This window comes from Lycium ferocissimum, chromosome 8 (genome assembly GCF_029784015.1).
Source record: "Lycium ferocissimum isolate CSIRO_LF1 chromosome 8, AGI_CSIRO_Lferr_CH_V1, whole genome shotgun sequence".
NCBI lineage: Eukaryota > Viridiplantae > Streptophyta > Magnoliopsida > Solanales > Solanaceae > Lycium > Lycium ferocissimum.
The window spans coordinates 16,761,396-16,786,358 of NC_081349.1; the positions used below are offsets into that span (position 1 = coordinate 16,761,396).

At 33.7% G+C, this 24,963-nt stretch overlaps 2 protein-coding genes across 3 annotated transcripts; one reads left to right on the forward strand and one right to left on the reverse strand.

The window, feature by feature from the left end:
• The first annotated feature begins 10,424 nt into the window (after positions 1-10,424).
• LOC132067376 (WAT1-related protein At1g70260-like) lies at positions 10,425-16,263 on the forward strand. 2 transcript variants are annotated; one of them, XM_059460581.1, is made up of 7 exons: positions 10,425-10,745; positions 10,858-10,920; positions 12,307-12,423; positions 14,095-14,341; positions 14,889-15,047; positions 15,161-15,312; positions 15,790-16,263. In XM_059460581.1, the coding sequence occupies exons 1-7, from the start codon at positions 10,543-10,545 to the stop codon at positions 15,965-15,967; spliced, it is 1,119 nt and encodes a 372-aa protein (XP_059316564.1). In that variant the 5' UTR covers positions 10,425-10,542; the 3' UTR covers positions 15,968-16,263. The 2 variants fall into 2 exon arrangements, with proteins under 2 accessions (XP_059316564.1, XP_059316565.1); XM_059460582.1 differs by having other exon boundaries at positions 10,548-10,745; positions 10,858-10,897.
• Positions 16,264-21,148: 4,885 nt separating this feature from the next.
• On the reverse strand, positions 21,149-22,662 carry LOC132067379 (MLP-like protein 423). The gene is made up of 2 exons (XM_059460585.1): positions 22,395-22,662; positions 21,149-21,609 (listed from the first exon to the last, which is right to left on the reverse strand). Exons 1-2 carry the CDS (start codon positions 22,582-22,584, stop codon positions 21,338-21,340), a joined length of 462 nt encoding a protein of 153 aa, XP_059316568.1. The 5' UTR covers positions 22,585-22,662; the 3' UTR covers positions 21,149-21,337.
• Between the last annotated feature and the right edge of the window lie 2,301 nt (positions 22,663-24,963).

Consider the following 24,963-nt stretch of genomic DNA (forward strand, 5'->3'; position numbering starts at 1 on the left):
CGAAAGAAATTTCTAAAACTATTCTTGATAGTTGATAAGTAATTGGCAAAATGGAGCAATATATTAACCCAACATATGTTGTTTAACAAGAACCTTCAAAATATCGATGTGTACGGTTTTAGTGCTCCAAAAGTAGTGCATTTTTGGAGAATCCAACATGAATGCAGCAATAATTTTAAAGAGTCCGAGTAACATAGATTCAACTACTCCATTTTGGATGCTTCTTACATTACCATCAGGTGATCATTTGAGTTATCTGTAGGTAAGCAAGAAGTGAGAAACAAGTGAAAAGAAAATGAGGCGCTAGATGTAGGTGCTAGAGTGAATGGGGGACGGATAACTTAAGTTTGAGAGTTCGTAAGAATATGATTAGTTTAAGGCGGCCATATTAATTCAAGTTGTTAGCAACCATTTGTATTTAACATGCATTTGGTATCAGAGTCAGGTTAGTCGAGACATGTAACAACTTAGAGGAAATCCTTCAAGTTATTTTCAGATACTACATTGGTTAATACTCTTTATTCAATGGCAAACACTGTAAGCATCCTCAATAGCATTGAGAGCAAAATAACTATGGATCATGAAGCGCGAGATCATGCAAAATTGTTTTTTCAGCTGCGGATTATGGGATATTTTCTGACTACACCACAAATAGACGTTGAAGCAATATGAGGTGGAAGGTTAAGGTCGAGAAAACAAGTGTGTTTCATTGTAAGGGTCGAGGATGATATATAAGCACTGAATAAATTAGAGACACCTAAAGAAACTTTGAGACATATTGACAACAGCTTTTACAAATTAAAGGAGGACGACATAAAATCAAAGCCTCGCAAATCAGCTTCTATTATTCTCACTATCGAACATGAAATAGTAAGCTAAATGAAATATCAAGATCCAGAGGATGTAATAACAGAGACAAAGATGAGGAAAAATTATCATTGTTAATGGTTTAAAGCCAGAGTATAAACTATAAACTAAGGACATGCGTAATACACAACCAACTTTAGTTTAGTTGAAAAATCTACCGAGGTGTATGTTAATAATTCATCACCAACTTAATATATTCTAGATATCGAACTGTCGCATCTAGAATGTTCAAGTATAAGAGTTCGTAAAATCGAAATTAGTCTTTAATTAATTAAATGTTGTAACAGCCACACATCACATTATGGTGTTCAGCATCTTACAAATGCCGGCTGCTTACAGCTTCCTACTTTATTGAAATGAAATATATACTAAGAAATATTATACCACAGCACTCTCTAATTGACTCCAGTTGCCCAAAAAATGCCTTTACGTATACAAGAAAGGTTGCATAAATAGTAGTATGACGCCTTTTAACGAAAAGGGTTTCTTATATTTGTTGAACTTATTTAATTTAATAGTGAAGAGAGATAAGGTAATTTAGAAATAGCAATTGTTAACTGGAGGATAATCTGTTCAACATAATAGAATCCGATAAAGTACTGTAGACTTAAGAGATTATTTAACATCAAATGGTTTTTTTCTTCCTTTGTAGATTAAGAGGACCCTGGAAATGTTTTTCTTTCATGTGGTTGTGTTTTAATAGTAAATCTAAATTATACATTATTATTATAATACTGTTATAATATTAAAGAATGAAAAGTAAGACAACTAATTCCCCCGGTTTTTTCTTTGTCTCGGTGGGTAAATTCTTGAAATTAACCAAATTAATTGTATTATTTTAACTAGCATAAAGTAACTTCACTGGAATTTGTATTGGCAAAGGGTATACAAATAATGAGTTACTTCTGGGCTAAAAGGGCGAAAAGAAGGGGAAAATGAGTTATGTATGATGAATAAACTCCCAACATTAAGACTAGCGCATATTCGCCATATTAACAAATAACCCGAATGACAAAAAAATTAAATATAAAAGAAAAATAAATAAACAACGTTTAAGAAACACCTAAAATAAGGTGTGGACAAACAAACATTTGACAAGTATGAGAAAAGCAGTTGGTCCCAAGACGACAAATGGCTCTCACCTATTTATTTAAAAAAAAAAAAAAAAAAAAGGTCTGCTGACGTTTTACTAATAATAGAGTAATAGTTTTATGTCTTTTTCTTCCACATTTTATTGCTTACGTACTATAATTTAAACACAAATGAAATTGGAATTGCTGATGTCTTAAATTCTTCTAATTTCTTTATCACTTGCTATAGCAACTACCACTTAACGTATCACTACCTGCCAATCAGTGATACCATGTTAACATTAGATTCGTATGCTTGACTGATATTATCTCTATTTTCTTAAAATAGATTATGGAGAAGGACTCAATCTTGATCCTTTTTGTATCTTAGTTTCGATTTTAACAGACTAAAGCACATAACCTCGCTGCCCAAACTAACGATAATTTCAATTTTCAGAAAAAAATAAATTTTAAAAATAAAATGTGTAGTATCCGAAATTGTTCATCGTTTCGTGCCTATATTGGTAGTAAATTTAATGAATACTCAAAGCAAAATTCGATATGGAGCTAGTATATGTGTTATTTACAAATGACTTGGATATTAAAAATGGTACAAAGGTACTTTAGAAACTACTTCAGCTAAAAATATTTCAATTCTTCATAATTTAGCTTGATTTTCACTTTTAGATCGACTAATATTTGTTTAACATATATAGTTGGACGATTTAAGGTGGCATTATCCACGGAAAACTCACGCCAAGCCAAGTTACTATGGCATTAGTTCGATATTTTTCTCTATAGTGGACTATAAGTAAACCTGTTAATCCTTAACTTTAACGAGACCGGAACCTGTTAGGGAACCTACCTGGAGCTTCATTAAAAAACCGGAACCGTTTAACAGGTTCGGCACGGCTTGAAACCTCAAACCGAAACCGGTCCGGTTAAAAACGTTCAAAACCTTTTTTTTTTATTTTTTGTATTATATATATATATTATAGTATTTATTAGTATATTGTAGGTATAAATACATATGTTATACAAGTTTATAAGTAAAGTTTAAATATTTATTAACTAATGCGCTAACAAGAAGTCGAAATACGACGAATATACGTGTATACATATATATATATTAAGTTATATATATATATATACCTAAAATATAGTAAGAATATACTTATATATATATCAATATATGTATCTGTCACGACCCAACTCCGTAGGCCGCGACACGTGCCCTAGTTGGGCACTCATACGTACCTTAGCCTAAATTAGCGAAACATTAAAAGTAAGCAGAAGTACTGGTTTAATGATGTCAAGTGAATATGGCGCACGATGGCCGATAAGGCCGTCACAAAATACGGACAAGCCCTAAGCGTACGCGAAACTCGCAAACATATACAAAACCCACACCACATGTCTACAGACCTCTACAGACCAAAACATAATCATATGACGGGACAGGGCCCCGTCGTACCCAGAATAAATATGTGCATATGAAATAAAAAGTCTATACCAAAATACAGGCTCCGGACAAGGGAGCGCTTCAGACGGGCGAGCGTATAACCTAGGCGTCGAATCGGCCAAATCAAACGTCCGTACTGCGTGGCACGAAACGCGACCCCGAAGCGGGGGTCGGTACGAAAAATGTACCGAATATGTAAAGCGTAGACCCGTACTAAATTAAAATCAAAATCGGAATGCGCGGAGAATGAACAAGGTACATAGGAAATCAAAAATGCATATCAAAAGTCATAAATAATGCATGCGTAAAACATATGCCAAAACCGCCCCGCTATGGGACTCGGTGAACGTAACATGCGCGCCCCGTCTCCGGCGCCATAACACATCATACTTCGCAGTAGGGAATATCTCCGAACCACATCATACATACCAAATGGCCATATCACATCACACCATCGGATATCGGAATATATGTACATGGCACAAGATACTTCCGGACCCATGTACATGTCATACCGCCCCGACACCGAGGCACGGCGAACAATGCAGAGGAAAGCGCTTGATAACAAATCCTGGCCCGGGCTCAGTGAAAGAAGCATTGAAGCATCCACGAGTAGAGTAGTGAGAAACTAAATGCAAAATATAAAATATATACACAGACTCGATCGAATAGTCCAAATGACAAATCATTAGAAATAAGTCGCACGATAACCATAGAACGTACCTTTCAGACATCACGGCGGATTATGTCGGAACAGAATATTCGGATTCGTGGTACATATCAAAACACGTCATAGGACTTAATGGAATATTTCAAACAGTTGACATTTAGGAATTAGAAGAGCAACTCAAAACGTTTCCTTTAAATATTGTTCGAAAACAAATCATTAGCACAATAGTAATGGGTTCGGGAATAGTGGGCCCACCTCGGGTCAAATGAGGTGGCGTACTTAAATCACGCTCGTTGAACTTCATAATATCATTAGTAAGTGTTTTAGAGTGATCGGATTAGATTTGTACAAATTTTAGAAGTCTAAAATCAATTTAGTCAATTGTGGCCTAATTGGGTTCAATACCATTGAATGAAAAAGGCTCAACTTTAGATGTAGATTCCGAGAGATAGGAGCGAGTCCAAGGGTCGAATCCGAAGCTAACACACCTATGTCGTGCCATGAAAAGGAAATAGAAAGCTTTACATACCTTACGGATGACTTGCGCTCGCTTAAACTCAAATCCCGTTTCGTCAGAAATCTGCAAATGGTCACCTTTACCAGTTACTATTCATGAGGCTTGAAAATTCCAACTTTGGTTTAGTATTTGCCTACCGAAATTTCGGCAGCATCTCCCTTATAAATACGACACCCCGAGAATTAAACTCGGCTCAAAACAATCAACAACAACCTAACAACATCAACAATTACAACAAAACACAATATAATACAACTAGCCCACTTTCCAACATAATGCAATAGTTTCCATTCCGACTTCACATTTTCAAATCAATATCAACATGCTCTCATTCATTACGGACCAAGATCATCACAATATAATCCGGAAGCATTTCATAGCATTTCTACAATATATCCTCAAAATATACAAAACGTACAAACTTTCCACCAAAACCATAACTCATCCGACACTTCTAATTATTAGCATACTTATTCATAACATGTTTCCATCTTCTAGTTCCATCAACTATAATCACAATTCACATTCTAACAACTTAGTTTCCATAAGGTCATAAAATCCTACTTAAACAACATAAGCTCCTACATCCCATTTCAATGCAATCTTACTTCATTTTACCTTCATTTACATTACAAGACTCGCAACGACGCAACTAACATGATAAACAAAATAAATTCAACATGTTTCCTCCTACCCTATACCACACGGCCATAGGCCAATTTTCCATCTTATCAAATTTTCATCCACCTTCCACTTCCAACACAAATTCCACAATAGCCACAACTATAATACAACACAAAATTCAACATAACCACACTACATGTATTCGGCCACATGCATACATTCACATTCACCATGCAAACTTCCATATTCTCATAATTTCTACTCATTTACATATACTACTATGCAAACAAACCTTCATAACATAATTAGAAGGGATGAATTCTTACCTTCCTCTTCAAGTTTCTTCACACCACCAAATTATCCAAACGACGAAACCAATGGGTTATCTTCCGAAATAATCGCACCACGTTGTAGAGGGACCTTGAATTGGTATAAATATCACAAGAAAATAATTTTTGGAATCAAAATTTGGAGGGTTGGTTTTCCTTCAACTTGGCCGAATGGCCTTTATGTTGCTCCCAAGTTTTTCTCTTGTTTTCTCCTTCTTGCCTTGTCTTGAAAATTCTAGAGAGCTAATGAATTCTTGCTCCTTTAAACAAGTTGCCACATGACCAAGTCACATGACTAATTAGCTTGGGCTTGGATCTTTTTTTTTCTTTAAATTTCCAAGCATGGCCGGCCACCCTATGGGTTGGGCCAAGCTTGCTCCTTTTATTTTTTTCTCAATTTTCCAAGCCCAATTTCCTTAGCCCATACTTTGGTAATTCATGAAACCATTTTCCAAAATTCCAATTTTGCCCTTAGACTTTTCCAATACTTCCACGTCTAAATTTTCCATAACCAACTTATGAACCAAACAAGATCAATACACTACATTGTCCTTAACTTGTCTCGAAAACCCCGAGATTCCCAAAGGCAAAAAATACGGGTTATAACAGTATCAGTATACTTAGGTTATATAACTTAATATATATAAATATGTTTAAGTTATATATAACTTATATATATGTATAACTTAATATATATATATATATATGTGTGTGTGTGTGTTTAAGTTATATACTATATATACTTATAACTTATATATATATATATATATATATATGTTTAAGTTATATATGTACTATATATTATAAGTATATTCTTAGTATATTTTAGTTATTTTTCAAGTATATAACTTTCTAGTTTTTAATTTAAGTATATTCTTAGTATATTTTAGGTATAGTCCTAACTTTATAAAAGTAAAAATATGAACACAAGTAAATAGAAGAAAGCTCAATGAGCCATATATTTTATTCATTCTTGGATAACATTTATTTGTAAGTTGTAGTTTTTTTTAACTTACAAATAATACATGAGTAGTATAGAAAATTAGAAATAGTCGAATAATAAAATCACCAATTTTGAACCATTTCGTTAATTTCCTCCACATTATATTCGATCATGGAAATATCTTCAAAGTCTTCCATTTGGTCCGGTCCACTAGCTATCAAATCTTCAATTTCTTCCTCTTCGCCTTCCTCCGCTTCTAAGTTTTGGTTGCGTCGCTCCGATCTAATCCAATCGCGAATGCACACTAGTACTTGCAAGCTAAAGCCGGATAATGAATGTCTATGGTCTCCAATTTGCCGTCTTCCTTGGCTAAATGCGCTCTCCGAAGCCACGGTTGATACTTGAACCGTAAGGATATCTCGAGCCATTCTTGAGAGTATCGGATAACTTGCCTTGTACTTCTTCCACCATGCTAAGACGTCCAAGTCATCCGGTTCCTTGATATCCACATTTGGCCGCATCAAATAAAAGTTATATTCATCAAAGTTTGCACTAGAAGAAGAAGTTGGCTGTGAATGTAAAACTTTTAGACCCGACAAGCCCTTTTTGCTACTCTGAGAAGTAGTAGGGCGTGGAGCAACGGGTGTAGCACGTTCTTCCAAACTACAATAATGAGTAAATTTTTTTCTAAACTCATCATCAATAGCGAGTTCGGCTTCAGCTAAAGATGGTTGAACTCCCGCTTCAATTTCTAAAAATGTATAAATTTGACCAACCAAATTTTTAGTATAAGACATTTTTAAACAAGGATTTAAAAGAGAACCCAATATAAATAAAGTTGGGATGGGAAAAAAATACTTCTTAAATTTGATTATCATTTCAAAAATAGACACTTGATAACCGGGTTTATGTTTATACTCTTGTAAAACTCTAGCTATTTCCGCTAAGTAGGCTAAAATTTCGGTTACCGTGGGATAGAATTGTCTAGAAAAAGCAAGAGTTGCATTATAAAAATTTTCTAAGAGCTCAACACATTCTTTAACATCTTCCCAATGCGAAAAATTTAACCAATCATCACTATCAGTATTATATTTGTTGTGAATTTGTTGTATGGGAATCCTATACTCATATGCTTGTTGTAGCATAATGTAAGTGTAGTTCCACCTAGTCTCAATTTCTACTTGAATTTTCCTAGGTCTAAGGTTATTTTCCACACAAGCATTCTTAAAATCTCTAATTCTTCCCCTATTAGCATTACAAAAAGAAACACAACCGCATTTCTAACTTTTTGAATAGAATCGTCAAAAAAGTCAAGACCATCTTTAACAATTAAATTTAAAATGTGACAACTACATCTCACATGAAAAATATTTTTTAGCGGAGGGTTTAATTCTCTCTTTAAAAGACCAATCGCCTTTGTATTATTAGAAGCATTATCTAAAGCATTACAAAGTGTTTTTCTATAAATGTTAAAAAATCTCATAATAGTAGTCATTGAATCCGCTAGAAATTTTCCATCGTGACGACCTTTTCCTTCATCATATAAAAAAGTTATAATTCTTTTTTTGCATAACCCAGTTGCCATCAACCCAATGACATGTAATAGCAAAAAAATCTAACTTGTTAAGACTAAGACCCAAATCAGCGGTAAGACAAACATTACAATTTAAAGAATTAAATACATGGCACAAATAAAATCTATATTTTTTAAACAAATCTATAACATCGGCTCTACAAGTACTTCTAGGAATACCCTCAAATAACGGATTATAACAACGTTGAATGTAAGTAACAAACCCCATACCCGATGGAAAGGAAAATGGTAAACAATCATAAGCTACCATTTTAGCTATTTCTACACGCTCTTTTTTTCTTGTCATACTTAAAATTCCTACGGGTTCGTGGGTCTATCGTCATTTGAATCCCCCCTACATTTGAACCCGTTTGCTCTCCCCAAACATCCATATGTTTGGTTCTCATATGACCATTTAGTGTACCCGTTCCACCATCCTTACCAGCTCCTTGCTTAAAACTAAATACTTGTCCACATAGGGTACATGTAGGTGATTGGTTTTCCTATTCTTAGTCATAAATTTCCAAACTTTAGTGTTGGCTTACGAGGTCTAGGCGGTTTGTCTTGTGTATGTGATTGTGCAGGACATGTATCTCCTATGGGATTTTCGGGGGGTTGTGTTTCATCATCATCATCTAAGTCTTCATTAAAAGTGTCGGTAAAATGTTGTTGCATTGCCTCATGACCTAAAAGTGGATTATTTCCTCCAACATCAATACCTAAATTAGGTGTTTCTTCCACAAATGTTTCCTCATTAAGCCCACGCCTAACAATACCACTACTACTACCGGCACCACGTCTTAATCTCTTTGACATTATTAAATAGAATTAATTTAAATCACAATCAAATAAATCACAACAAATTAAATTGCTAGAATTAAATTGCGAAAAATAAATTGCTAGAATTAAATTGCGAAAAATAAAGATAGAGTTGGAACGAAGGTACCAAATTGTCGGATTAATTTCCAACAAAGTGAAGGCGGCTAGAATTGCAAATCCACCAAAGTTACTTCGGATTGTTGCAAAAATCACCAACTCCACCAACAATATTATAATTGCAAAATTAATAATTGAAACTATAATAAGACTTTAATATTTATTTGAGAGAAATATAAAGTGACTAATTATTGCAAAGTAACTATAATTGAGAGATTGAGATTTGAGAGAAAGAGAAGAGTGAATTGGTGTGAATTAAAATGAAAATGAAGAAGGGTTTATATAGGGGTGAGGGATGGGTTAAAGTGTTAAAAAAAAAAGTTTGGGGGGTTGGGGGGGCCAAAAATTAAGTATTTGACCGTTTGGCAACGGCCATTTTTGCAAATGGACCGTTGCCAACGGTCCAATTTTGCCCAGCCCAACGGCTATTAATTTTTTTTTTTTTTTTTTTTTTAATTTAACCGGTTAAACCGGTCCGGTTCCGGTTTCAAAAAAATGGGAACCGGACCGGTAAAAAAATTAACGGTTAACCGGAACCGGTTAACCGGTTCTACCGGTTCCGGTTTTTACCGGTCCGGTTCCGGTTTTAACCGGTTCAACCGAACCGGTTGACGGGCTTAACTATAAGTAAGTCATAAAGTCAACAACAACATAAAAGAACAATTAATCAGGATTTGAACGCTGTTCTTAGCTACATGTTCACTTCAATTAGGAAGAATGGGAAGATTTTCCATTAACCTACACACCTGATGACTTATGTAGTTGTTCGCATTTCCTCACTAATTCATAATGCAAAAGGAATTTGAAGTTTCAAAAATTTGAAATTATATTTTTAGATTATTTCAAATAAGTGTTTGTTTATCAAAATGATCCATTATTTGAACCTCAAATTTGAATATGATTTTTTTCAAAGACTATTCCCCAAAAAAAGACTATTCCCCAAAGAAACTCTTCTTTAACCATTGCAAAAAAAAAAAAAGAAAAAAAAAAAAGAAAAAGAAAAAACAACAACATTACATTGTATAAATGAGGACAAATGGATTATAAAGTAAAATATATATATTTCTCGATAAATTATTACTACAATCATCATATCCTTTCTCATTCCTGGGTGAAAAAAAGGCTTTGTAATAAAGAATTATGTTGGAATCGTGAGGTGTAACTGAAGATGCCTAATGGAGTTGGGAAAAAATATCTTGTAGGACCATGATTAATGTGAACCACAAAGACAAACCTTGCGGGTCCATAATAACTTTGGACAATATGATCATGGTTTAATACGTGTAAAAATAGTCCACGTAGGACCAATAGCAAGAGACTATAGTATTATTATATTATTAATTGTTGTGTCCTTCATGGGTCACTATTCGAGTTGCTCGTTCCCTTCTAAAGTAGCTTAACCTTTATATGAAACGTTAACTTGTTATGTTTGTATATAGAATAATTCTCATTGCCTTTTCTTCATAAATGAGAGACACCTATAAACACTAATCTAATAAGCTAAATAAATACAGAGAGATAGAGAGAAAGAAGAGGATAAGAGATAATAATATGGGTGTAAAGGCTATAGTAGAAGATATTTTGCCATGCACAGGCATGGTGATAACAGAAATTGTAACTATTTTCTTGACTATTATGGCAAGTACAGCCATGTCAAGATTAGGGATGAGTTCTTTTGTGTTTGTGGTTTATACCAATGCTCTTAGCTCAATTATTCTTCTTCCTTATTCATATCTCTACCATCGAAGAGACAAGTAAGATTTCATCACCATCTTTTTTATTTTTGATGTTATTTCTTCTACAAAGCTAAACACGTTGTAGAGAATATGTATAATTTGTGTTAATTTACTTTTTTACTTGTTGCAGGATACAAGCGCCATTGTTTACTTTCCCGATACTTATCCGGGTATTTCTCCTTGGTCTTGTTGGGTTAGTTCTTCTTTCTTTCTTTCTCTTTTCTCTTTGCTAGGTCAATTATTTTGCATAAGAACTAATTACAATGATTATTATAGTAGAGGCAGATTCAACATTTAAACTTCATGAGTTCAATATTTGAGGACTGAATTTATCGCACTTTTGAAATTATGGACTTTGACGTTAGTTTTTTTTACAAATTTTATGTTTTTTGTGAATGAGCGTGCACATATATATACACATGTATAGTGTCAAAAAGACTCAGGTCAATAACCCATTGTAGAAAGGTGCATCACCATCTGATTAATAACATTACTTACTTTCCGTTTGATCAATTTATGTAGCGTGTTTGAGTGTTTCTGTCTGATCAATTTATGTGGCGTGTTTGAGTGTTCTTCTTATATGGACTTCCTTTCTTTCTGAGTTAGTTTTTAGGGTTAAGTTAGACCCAATTTTTTTTTAATATGATATCAGAGTAGGACCCATCTCAATTATCATTTCTCGATGTTGGGGGCCTCATATTAAAATTGTCCACACGTCAGATGTTCAAAGACTGTGCGTGAGGGGGTGTTTGGAGAGTCCCACATCGGCGTTATAAGGGATAAGTGGTCTCCTTATATGATCTTGACAATCCTCCCCTCGTGAGATAGCTTTTAGGGTTGGGTTGAGTTAGGCCTCAAGATCCATTCTTTACATGGTATCGAGTAGGACCATCTCGATTCTTGTTTACCGATGTTGGGTCCCCCATATTAAACTGTCCACGCTCCAGATGTCCAGCGCTAGATGTGAGGTGGGGTGTTAAGAATCTTACATCGGATGAAAAAGAGTTGTGTGGTCTCCTTATATGAACTTGGACAATCCTTCCCTCATGAGCTAGTTTTTGGGGTTGAGTTAGGCCCTAGACAATGGCGGAGTCAGGATTTTCACTAAGGGGGTTCAAAATATGAAAAAGTAAACACACGAAGAAGTGAAAGGGAGTTCAACGTCTACTATGTATACATAAAATAAAAAATTAACCATGTATAAGCAGTGTAATTTTCCACCAAAGATGAACTCCTTGGCCCTTCCTCCCTCCGCCCCTGGCCCTAGATCCATTTTATTTTATAATTGGACACAAAATTTAAGAAAAAAAAAAGTTTTTTGAAACTTATAATCTAAAACAAGCCTTAAATATTTATGGGGATATAGAAATATTCTCATTAAAGGTAAAAATGGAAAGTTTAAACGTAAATTGTTTCTTAATATAAAAAGTTATTTTTCTTTTAGAAACATAATAACAAAAACATTTCATATAATTAAGTTGGAACATAAGGATTAATATTTAGCCACTTATCTTGATATGTTGAATATAACATCACTTGAATAATGTGATAACAACTTTGATTTACGTTGTGTTTACAGGGTTTCAATTGCTCAGAACCTTGCATTTGCTGGACTAAGTTACAGTTCACCAATTGTAGCATGTGGAGCAGCCAACATGATTCCAGCTTTCACTTTTATTCTCGCTATATTCCTCAGGTTCTTTCTTAAACCTTCTTTATTATTTAATTATTTTATATGGCTTGTGTGGATTGGAATCTTGGAAACTAGATACTAGAGTCTTGGACAAAAGAAAATGATTTGCTCCCACCTTTGTTAATATTTTCTAGTGAGAATATCCTTTAATTTCTTGCCACTTGAAGATGGAAAAAGAATAGGAGAATTGACAAAAGATGATGTAGAAAGAGAGAGAGAGAAAGAAACTTGTGGATGATGTTAGAAGTGGGGCATCAATCGGTTAGATTCAGAAACCGTGTGTGTATATATCTAAGGCGTCAATATATTTGACTCCAACTTGATATATGGGCCATATATATACCAAAGGAGAGAGGGAAATTTGATTTCCCTTCTCTAAAATTGACACTATTCTCTTACTACTATTAGTCTTCAAAAGAATGGGACCTCTTTTTTAAATTTAGAAAAATAATTTAACTTTAACTTCCTATTTTACAATTTTATCATTAATAACATATTTTTATTGTTACAAAACTGTTATGACATATTCAAAATCAAAAGTTTTAAATATTTATAGACACCAAACAAATGTTATGAAAATTTTTCAGGACTATAAAACTTTAATTATTTTTAAAAAATGTTGTGTTCAGTCAAACTAATGTAAATTGAGGGAGTATTATATTTAGAGGTAGCAATTAATTAGTTGATGTAATAGGTTGGTATGACGTGCCGCTAGTTTTGCAGATAGATCCTTCTAAATATTTTTGGCTAGAAATAGAAAAAACACCAATAATTTCAGCCTCTCAATCTCGAAATATTTGGTAGCGTGATTATGATCCACTAGTAAACTCATCATTATTAAATAGATATATGCTAAAAATTTCTTATTCTCCGAAAAAGTCCAGATGTTAGATTGTTGAGAAACTTTTTCAACACCACAGCGCGAACAGACAGGGGCGGACCCATGTATTAATTTTTGGTGCTCGAGCACTTATTAAGCGTAGCAGATACTTTATGTAGACATATAAAAAATATTAAAATTTGATGCAAAATAATAAATAACACTCAGGAAGCAATAAAAGATCTTATTGCTCTGGTTAAAAGGTTGTAGGCTTTAGGCTAAGTCATGAAGGAGCCGAATTTGAATCCTACCCAAAGCAATATATTTTTTATTGATTTTAAGATGAGCATCCAATAAAATTGAATCTTGAGTCTGCCACTGCGAACAAAGTAGATAATATTTCCTAGTAGATGCAAATTGCAATATGTTCTATATCTAAAACATGTGTCCCGTAATATGTCACTACAAACGCTTGGGCGTTGGCCCCATGATTGCAACTAATATATCCTGAAAACGATTTACCGTCTTTAAACGAATTTTAATTATATTATCAGACCAACCAAAAAATATCTATAAGTAGACATCCATAATGAACAGTGAGATAAGTAAATATCTTTTACTTTTTTGCATTCATTCTCCACTTTATATTTTTTGTATCTAAGTTATATGCACCGTTAAGATAATGAATCTACTAGTACTTGTCACTTATTTTAGATTACCAATCAATGTTATTAAATAGAATTTCTCGCTTTTAAGTGATGCGTAAACATTCATTGCATCATCAATATTTGACATTTTTAGGAAATTATACATTATTAATCACTATGCTTAATTAGCAACATCATTTTTTTCAGGAAAACAAGAATTAATTTGAAGAGCCAAGAAAGCCAAGCAAGAATTATTGGAACAGTAATATCAATAATGGGTGGAATGGCAATGACTTACTATAAAGGTCCAGTGGTGAAGCAATACTCCCCCTTATTCCTTCAGCTAGCCAGGCCACGCCTTCTTGTCTTCACTTCAACACATGAGAATTGGGTTCTTGGTTGCTACTTATTTGCAGCAGCTTCATTTACTCTTTGTATATGGAATATTATTCAGGTAATTAATTATACTCTATCATTCTTTAATTTTACTTGTTTTCTTTCCTCATTTTTGCCTATTTCTTTAGCCATCGAATGAAAATTTGTATAGTTATTAGTACGACAAAAGCCATTTTTCAAGAAAATATTTTTTTTCCAGCCGAAAAATTATTTTCTGATGTCTAAATTTTTTTTTTCATTAAGTCGGAGAAAATGACGTTCCTCGCTTATAGGTGGAAGTCATTTTCGGTACAACTATCTAATTAACTTTTAACTTGATAGTACTTGCTTTAATTAACAAATAGATACCATCATTAATCTTTACTGCTCAAATTTTTTATCAAAACACTCTTCGATTTGCTAATAGCATTATAGTATTAATTTTTAATATGTTCTTTTATTGTAAAATATTTTCCACTAACAAACTGAACATTGAATAATATTTTTCGGTAAATTAGTTTCTATAGAACTTGTTTTTGTTTTTATGAAAAAATGACTTCTCGTCATATCAAACACACTTTGTATTGCAGTGTATATTTACTTGTATATATATTTTTTTTGGTCAGGCTGGAACTATCAGAAAGTATCCACAGATGATGAAAATAGTGTTTCTTTATACTTTATTTGGGACGATACAATCAGCAATATTTGCTCTGTGGATGGAAAAAGATCTCAACGCTTGGAGACTCAAGCTTAACACGGAGCTTCTTGTTATTGTTTTAACCGTAAGCTACACAAATTTTCAAAATCTTATGTATTTTTTAGTCAATAACAACCGAGGCTAAACTATAGTATATTAATTACTAACATGCAAGTTCTTTTTCTTCTTAAAAAATAGGCAATTTTCAGCAGTTTAATACGTACCAGCGTCCAGATGTGGTGCACGCGATTGAAAGGACCTTCATATCCTCTATATTTCAAGCCAGTGGGAATTCCAACAGCTAGCACTTGTGGCTGTTTACTTTTTGCTGATACTTTTCACTATGGAAGGCAGGTTTCATCCCTTTTTTCTTGTTCTTTGATTTCCCTCTTTAATTTTATAGTGAAAGAGATAGCAAGAGATTAAATAAAATAGTTTTACTTCTAAGAATTCACACTATCAGGTCATATAAAAGATAATTGCAAGTAATCGTCCATAATAAGTGAGACTAGTAATCTGAATGATAAGACAAGTAATTACCTATTACGAAGCACATGTTAAAAAGACCGTCAAGGAAAAAAGTTAGCATGATTAGTTTACCACCAAGGCCATCTTTAACTATTAATGTTGCAGGTATGAGGTAACATATCTTAAAACAATTAGCATGATCAGTTTACCTGTAGATACCCTTTGGTTGATGTGACTCACTTGTATAAAACTTAAACTCATGTTAAGTTAAACCAAGGATATACAAGCTTGGAAATGGCAAATAAACAATATTATATTATTGTTCTTTCCTAACACGGTTGTAATGATGAATATTGCAGCATGTTTAGTGCAATTGTATGTGGAATGGGTTATTACACTACACTCTGGGGACAACTCAAAGAAGATGAAACAAGTAAAAACATTAAGGGTAGCACGTTACCAACTACAACTTCTGATGAGAAAGTTCCACTTTTGCAAGAAAAAGAAGAGGAAGAAGAAGGAGATTCAAAAGTCTAAGATGAAAATTAAGATGATGAAGATAAATGTAAGTGCATGCTAGGAATTTTAAATTAGTTGTATATATGTGTTGGGAGGATTTATTTTTTCAAGCCTTCCATCGCAAGTTGAACAATGAAATTGTTGTTCAACTATATTAATTTTCTCTCTAGTTAGGGGTTAAGTACGCGCTCTTGTTGATAAGTTTGATTGAGATATTTTGTGTATGTTTTTCTTAAAGAAGTCGTTTGTAAATAGTAAGAATTGATTTTGAGATCAATATTAAGAGTTTGTGATTGTATAAGACTACCTTTTGATCTAACTCTTTTGATCAAGTATGGAAAATAACGATTGCCTGCAGGCAGTGGTGTACGCAGGATTTTTCATAAGTAGTGTCACGATGTAACAACTCAAATCATATTAATAAATTTAGTGTAGAATTAGAGTAGGAAATGATATAGGATTTAAATTAAAATTTGCTTTTAGGATTTAAATTATAAATGTAAGCAAAAAAGTGAGTTTGAGGGAGTTTGAACTTGCGACCTCAGCCCCAAAATTGGAGCACCTAACCAACACATAGCACAACTTTGTGTAGAAGCAGTGTCACTTTATTAATTTGACCTTTAAGTTTGTTTTATTTATTTTTTATATATGGATATCTAGTTAAAAAATTCGACGAAGCAGTATCACGTGACACCCCTCGGACCTACTTAAATCCGCCCCTGCCTGCAGGCTATATTATGTCAAAAGACCAACGTGGAGAAAAAATCTGGCTTGCAACCTCAAGAAAAATTTAGGAAAGTGAAAAAAAAAAACGATGACTAGCTATCATGCAATTTTGTTTGATTACGACAATTCTATTTTCTTCAAAGATAGAAACCAATCAACTTCGGAAGATAAAATCAAAGAAGGCATTAGAGTAATACCATATCATTATATCTTACTTTCTCAAATTAATCAAATGGTGAGTGGTGTCGTCGCATGGCTGAGAAGCTTATAAGCATTTCTTTGACTTATCAACTCATTAATTGTTAAGTACCAAAAGTTCATATAAGTCAAAAGTCCCTAAAAATTCAAAAGTTGGTTACTCTTAACTTATAATTTTTTTTCGCAATCTCAAAAATTGGTTAACTTATATTTTCGTTGCATTTATGCCATTTATCATTTTTCATGTAAAAAAGACTTTCAAATTTATATTTTGCGTAAATAGCTTTTAAGCACTTTTCAATCATTTTAACAGAAAAATTGCTAATTAACGCATTTTACCAAAACACCCAACAGCTTATCAATTTCAACACTTCTATCCAAATATGTAAACACTTGTTTTTGAAATCAGTTCTTGAAATGCTTTTCAACTATTTTCAATGAGCAAATGGACTCATTTTTATCAATATATGATTATATCTATCCAAAACATAAGGCACCATTTTAGTCATTTCTCATTTTTGTTATCAATAAATTATTATACTATTTAAAGAAGGGAAAAGGCGCAAATGTACACTTCAACTTTGCGAATTAGAGCAGATATACTTCTCATTAAAAAAGTGATGCATATATACTCCTGACGTTACACAAATGGTACAAATACATCCTTTTTGCTAACAATTTTTTAAAAAAAATATATTTAACTTATGTTTTAATTTAAAAAATGTCACGTTGCTTTGAAAAAATAAGACTGGCCATTTTTTTGAGTAGATTTATTTGTCTAAGGCCACGTGGTAAATTTTTTTCTGGTGGGTCGGGTCTGGTTCTTTTAAAAAAACTAGGTAGACTTATTTTTTTAAAGTCACAAAATATTTTCACAAACGAACTGGACCAGACCACTAGAAAAGAAAATTACCATGTTGCTTTTAAAAAAAGGAAAAATTACTTGGTATAGCTTATTCTAAGAGGTAATTATTGATAATAACTACCTTTTGCAACAATTACATTTCGTAGCTATGTGATACATCAAGCGTCCGTGGTTGGAGTGGTTATTGGGTGAGGGCTCTGCCCCTGCCCGCGCAAGTTCGAACGCATCTGACCACATTAATTTTCTTACATATTTTTCACAGCTTTTTTTCCTTGTATTTGAGTGTATTTTGTCATATGTATTTGGCTCATGTGTCTTGTATCTCATATGTATTTAGCTTCTTGCCATACATTTAATTAGCATATCTCATATGTATTTGGCTTCTTGTCATACATTCAATTAGCTCAAATACATTCAAATACAGTCAAAATCAAATACAGTCAAAATACATGTTAAAGGTAGTTAATTGCTCCTAAAAGGTAGTTATTTATGTAAGTTGCCCTTAAAAAACTAAGTCTACTAAAAATAAATGGGTAGGCTTATTCTTTTGAAGCCACCTGACATTTTTTTTAATAAAAAATAAGCTAAATATTTTTTTTTGAAAAAAAAATCTTTAGTGAAAAGGGTATATTCGCACTATTTGTATAACGACAGACATATATATGCACCACTTTTTTAACGAGGTGTATATCTGTTCTAAATTGCAAAGTAGAGGGATATATTTGCACCTTTGACCTTCAAAGAATACATTTTTTTTTTTTGGGTTTCCCACCTGGTGTCCGATACCCGCATTGGAGCCCGATTATATCTAGATTGGAGCCGTGTAGGGCCCATTTTGGGGAAGCGCTCATTATTTTCAAGTTGAACTCAAATACATCTTTTAGTTGAACTCAAAATGGTACCGTATATTACGAATGGCAATATTTTGTTTGGGTAAATATTATTTTCTTCCTCCATTATATGTAGGTTCCTACTATTATTGAACAATTAGAAATCCTTGTAGCAATACGCAATTGATATTTAGGTTAATTTCTTCTTCTTAGCAGCAACGGGAACGAATCACTAAAAAGATGTGCAGTTTGAAATTACTACCACAAAAAGATCAAGACTTCAACTTGGAGATGATATAGTATTCGAGATACTCACATGGCTCCCCGCCAAGTCTCTGATGCAATTCAAGTGTGTTCTTAAGGCTTGGAATGCTTTGATACGACACGATGCCAACTTTGTCAAGTCCCACATTGTTCATTCGCATGCCCGCGGTCCCTCAGCCATCCACCTTTTATTTGAACTGTGTGTTGTTCGGACCATTCACCCAAGAGCATGTGAACTAGAATTTTTTTCTTTACAACTCGCGCCTCATCATGATTCAGACACAAGATTGAAGATCAATATCTGCTCAAATCATTGCAACGGCCTTGTTGTTTGTTTTTGTGAAGATATGTCTCAGGTTTACTTGTACAATGTCACCACTGGGGAGACCAAAGCTTTGCCGTCCTCTCTGACAAATTGGTATGGGCACAATCATTATTGGTTTCTCGGATTTGATTCAGTCATGGAAAAATACAAATTGCTTCATGTTTTTAACTTCAGTGGTCGGCTAAAGATGGAGATTCTAACGCTAGGAACCAACTCCTGGAGAGAAATAGAATCAATCCCTCAAACATCTTCTCCCGGTAATTTTAGTAGGGACTGTGTTTCCCTCAATGGGATACTTTATTGGAGGGCAAATTCAATTACCAATTGTATCAAGTACTTCGACTTCATAGAGGAGAAGATTGGGATTAATACAGGAATATTATGAAGCCAGCTACATTGCGGAAAAAGCTGGTTCAGTATTTGCCCTTCGGCGAGAGATATGAAAAGTGCCACTTGAAATCAGATGAGGTCAAAAAGATTTTTATGAAATATAACTCTGATGATCCAAATTCGGAGAAGGTTTCCACCTTGAAAGTTGAAGCAGAAAGGAGTTACAAGAGAGAACATGTAGTGTTAGCAACAACTAGCTTTATTAGTGCCCCATCTACTTTGGTGTTCCCTAATCATTTTATATTAATACATGTTAGCAGTTTTGTTGAGAACATTATCCCATTATCGTTTGTTGATGAGGATTAAGTTTGAAAATCGAATGAAAGAATTAATCGGTATTTTGTTCGTTTGGTGTTCACCAATCTTTTTCGACCGTTTTTATTGTGCATTGATATACATATGTAGACTTATTAACAGAGAAAGATACATGGCTTAAAACAACAAGAAACTTATAGCATAACATAGCAGAACTTGTGGTGATAAATTGTTGTTCCATCCCGACTCTTGAATTTGTAATGAGAAGGGTCTCTTCTATTACAGAGCAAACTCTCAATTACATTCGTGTTTGCAGTTGGAGGCGTCTCTTGTTCTAGTCGTTTCTACGCGGAACTTCAGTGCTAGGCATTGGTTTAAAGGTTCTATTATGAATATTGACAGTTCTAAAACACTACTGTTGAGGTATATCATAATTCTACATTTTTTTATTGGTTGAAATTTGGTGCAAGTTCAACATCACATCCACTTAGCTGATAGTGTAGAGTTGAGAGTCAGTTAGTATTGGTAAGCATTGTCACCTTCCTTTTAGATATAGCCATTTGCTATCATCAAAAGACATAGGATATTATGCAAAATGAGATCCTTTTCCTGTCAAATATTATCATTATCAAGTACTGTATTTTTATAAGATGTTAATTTCCAGAATAACATTGATGAGTGAACTTTTTGCTGTATGAATCAGCAGTTTCGTCTAACGAGTTGATAATTCGGAAGGCGGCCTCTCTCAAAAAAGATGATGCAGTTTCTCTCCTTTCTTTTTGATTTCATACTTTCTTTTCATGGGTCGAGAGGGCTAAAAGGTGGGGGAGAAGGAAGTTGGACCCCTAAGCGACCCGTGAACATAAATAATTATCGGCGTCAAGAGGGATTTTGAGATTATGAAATCGCTTTCATTGAGAAGCAAGTAGCAGCAGAGTTAGAAATTCTACAAGAGATTTTTCTTTTTTTACCAAAAAGCAACCTTTAACAATACACTCGAAGCTTCTCTTATGTCAAGGGGATTTAACAATGTAAAGTGATTATTTTAACCTTATTTATAAGGTGTAACTTTTTAACGAAGGAAATTCAATTGAACCCCTTTCCCCATAAGTAACTCGGAAAGCAAATCAATGATGTCATAAGTTTAACGGACAAGCGGCGCTAGAGTACTTAATTGCACCCGCTGGCAGAGAGTATAACATATTATATAGTAATAAGGTGTTATCCAATTATTGGTAGACGAACTAAATGCCCAGAGGCAACAAAAAGATACGAAAACGCCAAGCATTCTCCACTTGATTAGCATGTGAAATATCATTCTGTATCCATGTGAAACCAAATCCAGGTAAATGAAACACATAATGCCATAACTAGCACCATACTTCCATAGCTGGCTTTTACTTATTTCGATTTGTTACACTTTTTTACTAGAAAAGTAAAGACTACTTAGACTTTCTGCTGGATGAGAACATTCCTGGTTTTATTTAGTAAACTATATAGTATTTGATAATTATGTCTCTCACATCAGGTCTTAATTATGCCCCTATGAGATAAGCATCAAGGTCCTTGAAGTTCTTCACAGCAAAATCTTTGATGATTTGTGGCTCAGGAACTTCATCACTTGCCTTTTCAAATTCACAGCACCACTTCACCAAACTTCCATCTCCCTTTGGAGTTACATTGAGGCTCCCCTTGAAACTCTTGTAGTATTTCATTGTTTCACCATCAATAACAGAGTACTCCAATGTTTTGTTTCCATCATCAACTGACTCAATTTTCTCTTTTGCGTATGTGATCAATGGCGACCCTGTGAAAAAAAAAAATATATATCGAAAGTTAAAAACTGAAAAAAATAACAGAGCTAACATGTCATATCAGTTATTTTCCATGACAAATTTAATTCATGATTCTAGGATGGAATCCATATGGAGTTATGCGGTGGCGAAGCCAGAAACTTGGTTTGGGTGTTTAAGACTTAATATATACGTAGAAGAAGTATTTTTCAATCAGAAGGATAACCGACTGTCCCTAATAGTATATGGCTACGCCACTGGAGTCATGAATGAAAGTTACTATCTCGAAAGGATTTCACTTACTGTGTGAGATAAAGTTACAACCTTTATTTCCGGGTTATTATTTCATACTATAGTCAATGTATAAAACTTAAACTCTTCAGGGATCAATTGTGCTCCTGTCCTTAAAAGTATTTAAGGACTACCTAGAACTTTTGTCCTTAACAACTTTTTAGAGTAAAACAAATGTGAAAAATCTATTGGCACCAAAATATTGTCCCAAACCTGAAATGTAGTCCTAAAATTGTTTTAGGGGCCATAATACTGCTGGTAGCTAAGACCCTTCAAGGGCCAGTTATTAAACCTCATTGCTATTGACTTAGTGGCAGAGCCAATAGACAGGTGGCGACCAGATTTTTTCTGTCGGTATCTTTTAGTGACCGAATTAGACTCTGGGGAATAGTTTTCCGTTGCTAATGACCATTTGAGCACTACATGTAACCATCATAAAGTAAGTTATATGTTACAAAATATTAAAATACACGGAAACAATCTGTGAAGTAGCTTATTTTTTGTTTACCTTCAGCATACTTGATCAAGCGAATAGAGCCAACAGACTTGCCATCACCTTCAACAACTTCAATGCTCTTGTATTGATCAGGAAAAGCCTTAGGGAACAGATTAGTGGAGTCCCTAATGCTATTCCAGAACTTGTCTACTGGAGTTTTCACCTCAATTTCAACATCAATCTTTCCTAAGTTTGATGCCATTCTTTTTAACAAGCTGGAATTAACTAATTTGCAAAGAAATTGAGAGGACTATTGCTTGATGTGATGGAGTAAAAATACTTTCAGAATCAGTTATATATATAGTAAGTGACCTCTCGGTGAACATTGTCTTGTTTTCATTTAAATCTAGCTAGCTACCTTCTGCTACCTGTATTGTGTTGTCCACATTACTACTTGGTTAATTACAAACATACGAATATAGTTGAATGTTAAATGCATTTACGGTGAATTGGAAAGAGGTAGTTGGTGAATGCATTAAACATGGTCTCTCCATTGAAGATGAAGATGTACTAATCAAAATCATTTTCACATGGATTGTTGTTTGTGCCTACTTATGAAAAAGTGGAATACAATACATGATATGAAGGTTTTTTTTTTTTTTTTTTTTTTTCCTTCATTCTGTTTTATATTTCGTCCCGTCATTTATTTACCACCTTAGCCAAAAACGTTGAACCAAAATAATTGCGGCTCTAGAAAACAAATAAGTTATTAATCTTTCTTCCAATTGCACTCTTACTATTCAAGAAGGCATATAACCATTAGTTACTCATTTAAAGGTGAGATAAATTTTGTTAAAATTTTGTTACATATCACTTATGGTATGTCAAAACTTCAAATGACAAATAAAAATGACCAAAGGTGGTGTTACTTTATGGAGCCTCGATGGCTGCAACTGATGAATTTGTTCTACGCTTAGTGTATTTTGGTGGATGTTTGTTGGAACTTTATCATATAAAGGGGTTGGCCATTTTCAATGGGTGGCAGGTTGCTGTTAATGATGCCGTAGAAGCAGTTACAAGTTATTGCCAGTAAATGCGGTAGAATTTTGCAGTTGGAAGGTGTACCCTTTTTATTTTTTATTTTTTATTTTTTTATTTAATTAAAGGATTTATCAAGCAAATCAGTTTTATTCTTTTGATCTATTGCTAACAAGTCACAACTCACAATGATCGTTTGAAGTACCGCCCTCTAATGCGCTAGCCGGTAAAATGTATAGGATTCCTTCATCCATGAATGGAGCCCCGGGTTCAAGTCCTGTGAATGAAAATATTTCTAGTAAGAAGCATCCCCTCCCCTCCCCCCCTTAAATAAGCGTTACTTAAACTGAATTGGTCGGGCCAATGATTGAAAAGTTGGGTGTTTCTAGCGGTAGAAAAAAATTGAGATTTTACACTTTAAACAGAAAAGAACCCCTAATTACCTATTTTAAAGACACTTTACCTTAATTACCAACATAATAACACTTTCAAAAAATTGCAACTTAAGAAAATAGTGTAGGAAAATAGGGGGTCGGCAAAACATCACAGGCGAGTAGACGTGAAACACATCTATACACTTCCTCTCTCTCTCTCCTTCCTTTGTCGTGCCCATCAACTTGTTAGGGCGAAATAGATTTGAACAAATCTGGATAGATCCAACTCCGACAAAACTCTCTTCTTCTCCTTCTCTCTCTCTCTCTCTCTCTTGTTTTGCAATGGAAATGATTTTTGCGTTGTTATAGTGACATGGGTGGTGGTTATGCTAACTTTGTGGTGGTGGTAGTTTGAATGTGGAAATTGATGCATGTATTGTATTTCACGATATGTTTGGTGTTATTATTGGTGTATGTTTGCTATATCCTATATATTGATACACATACAAGATATGCACACGAAAGACAACGAACATACAATTATGTATATCACTATATGCCATGTATATGTTTTGTATATCTTGTGTATGTCAACGTGTATAACTGTATGTCATATGTATACATTAACATATAATTGCATATACTGATATACATGAACATGTAGAAAATAAGTTATGAAAGTCGAGAGAAGTCGGATTAAAAACAAAAATCCCAATCAAGATAAAGATGAACAGAGATTTGATTTTTTGTGAAGCTATTCCCTAGCTAAGCAACGACAGTCGGCAGGTAGCTGCTACCGCCTACAGACGAAGCAGCTAGATTTTGGGTGAAAGAGAAGAGAAAATTTCTAATGTTATGGAATTTCTTGACGGTTTTATATGTTTTGTCAAGAACAATTGCTATGTTTTTAAAATGAAAGAGTATTACTAAGGTCCTATTTCAATACATCTAAGAAATTATCTCCTAAAAGAATAAAAGCCACCAAAAAGTGAGAAATTGATTTCTATCAGTGGTTAATTAACAGAAGCTATTATCCTTTACAAAATATCACGAACTCTTAATTCATGTCACTTAATTTAATTAATACATGGATGTTGTTGTCTAGTTCTAATACTTAAAATCATTTACCAAAGTATTAGGGTTATATTCTATGATTGTACGATTATCACGTTTCACTTACTTTTATATTCAACTAAACAACAAAAACTAATCCAATAAAAATTATTTTA

What these genes read in the sequence shown, in the direction of transcription:
- LOC132067376 (XM_059460581.1), top strand. Translation starts at nt 10,543, where the DNA reads ATGGGTGTAAAGGCTATAGTAGAAGATATTTTGCCATGCACAGGCATG. An exon ending in TTTCTCCTTGGTCTTGTTGG is followed by an intron (nt 10,921 to 12,306) that starts GTTAGTTCTTCT and finishes TTGTGTTTACAG; the next exon opens with GGTTTCAATTGCTCAGAACC. An exon ending in TTCTTGTTATTGTTTTAACC is followed by an intron (nt 15,048 to 15,160) that starts GTAAGCTACACA and finishes CTTAAAAAATAG; the next exon opens with GCAATTTTCAGCAGTTTAAT.
- LOC132067379 (XM_059460585.1), bottom strand. Translation starts at nt 22,584, where the DNA reads ATGGCATCAAACTTAGGAAAGATTGATGTTGAAATTGAGGTGAAAACT. An exon ending in CTTGATCAAGTATGCTGAAG is followed by an intron (nt 21,610 to 22,394) that starts GTAAACAAAAAA and finishes TTTTTTTCACAG; the next exon opens with GGTCGCCATTGATCACATAC.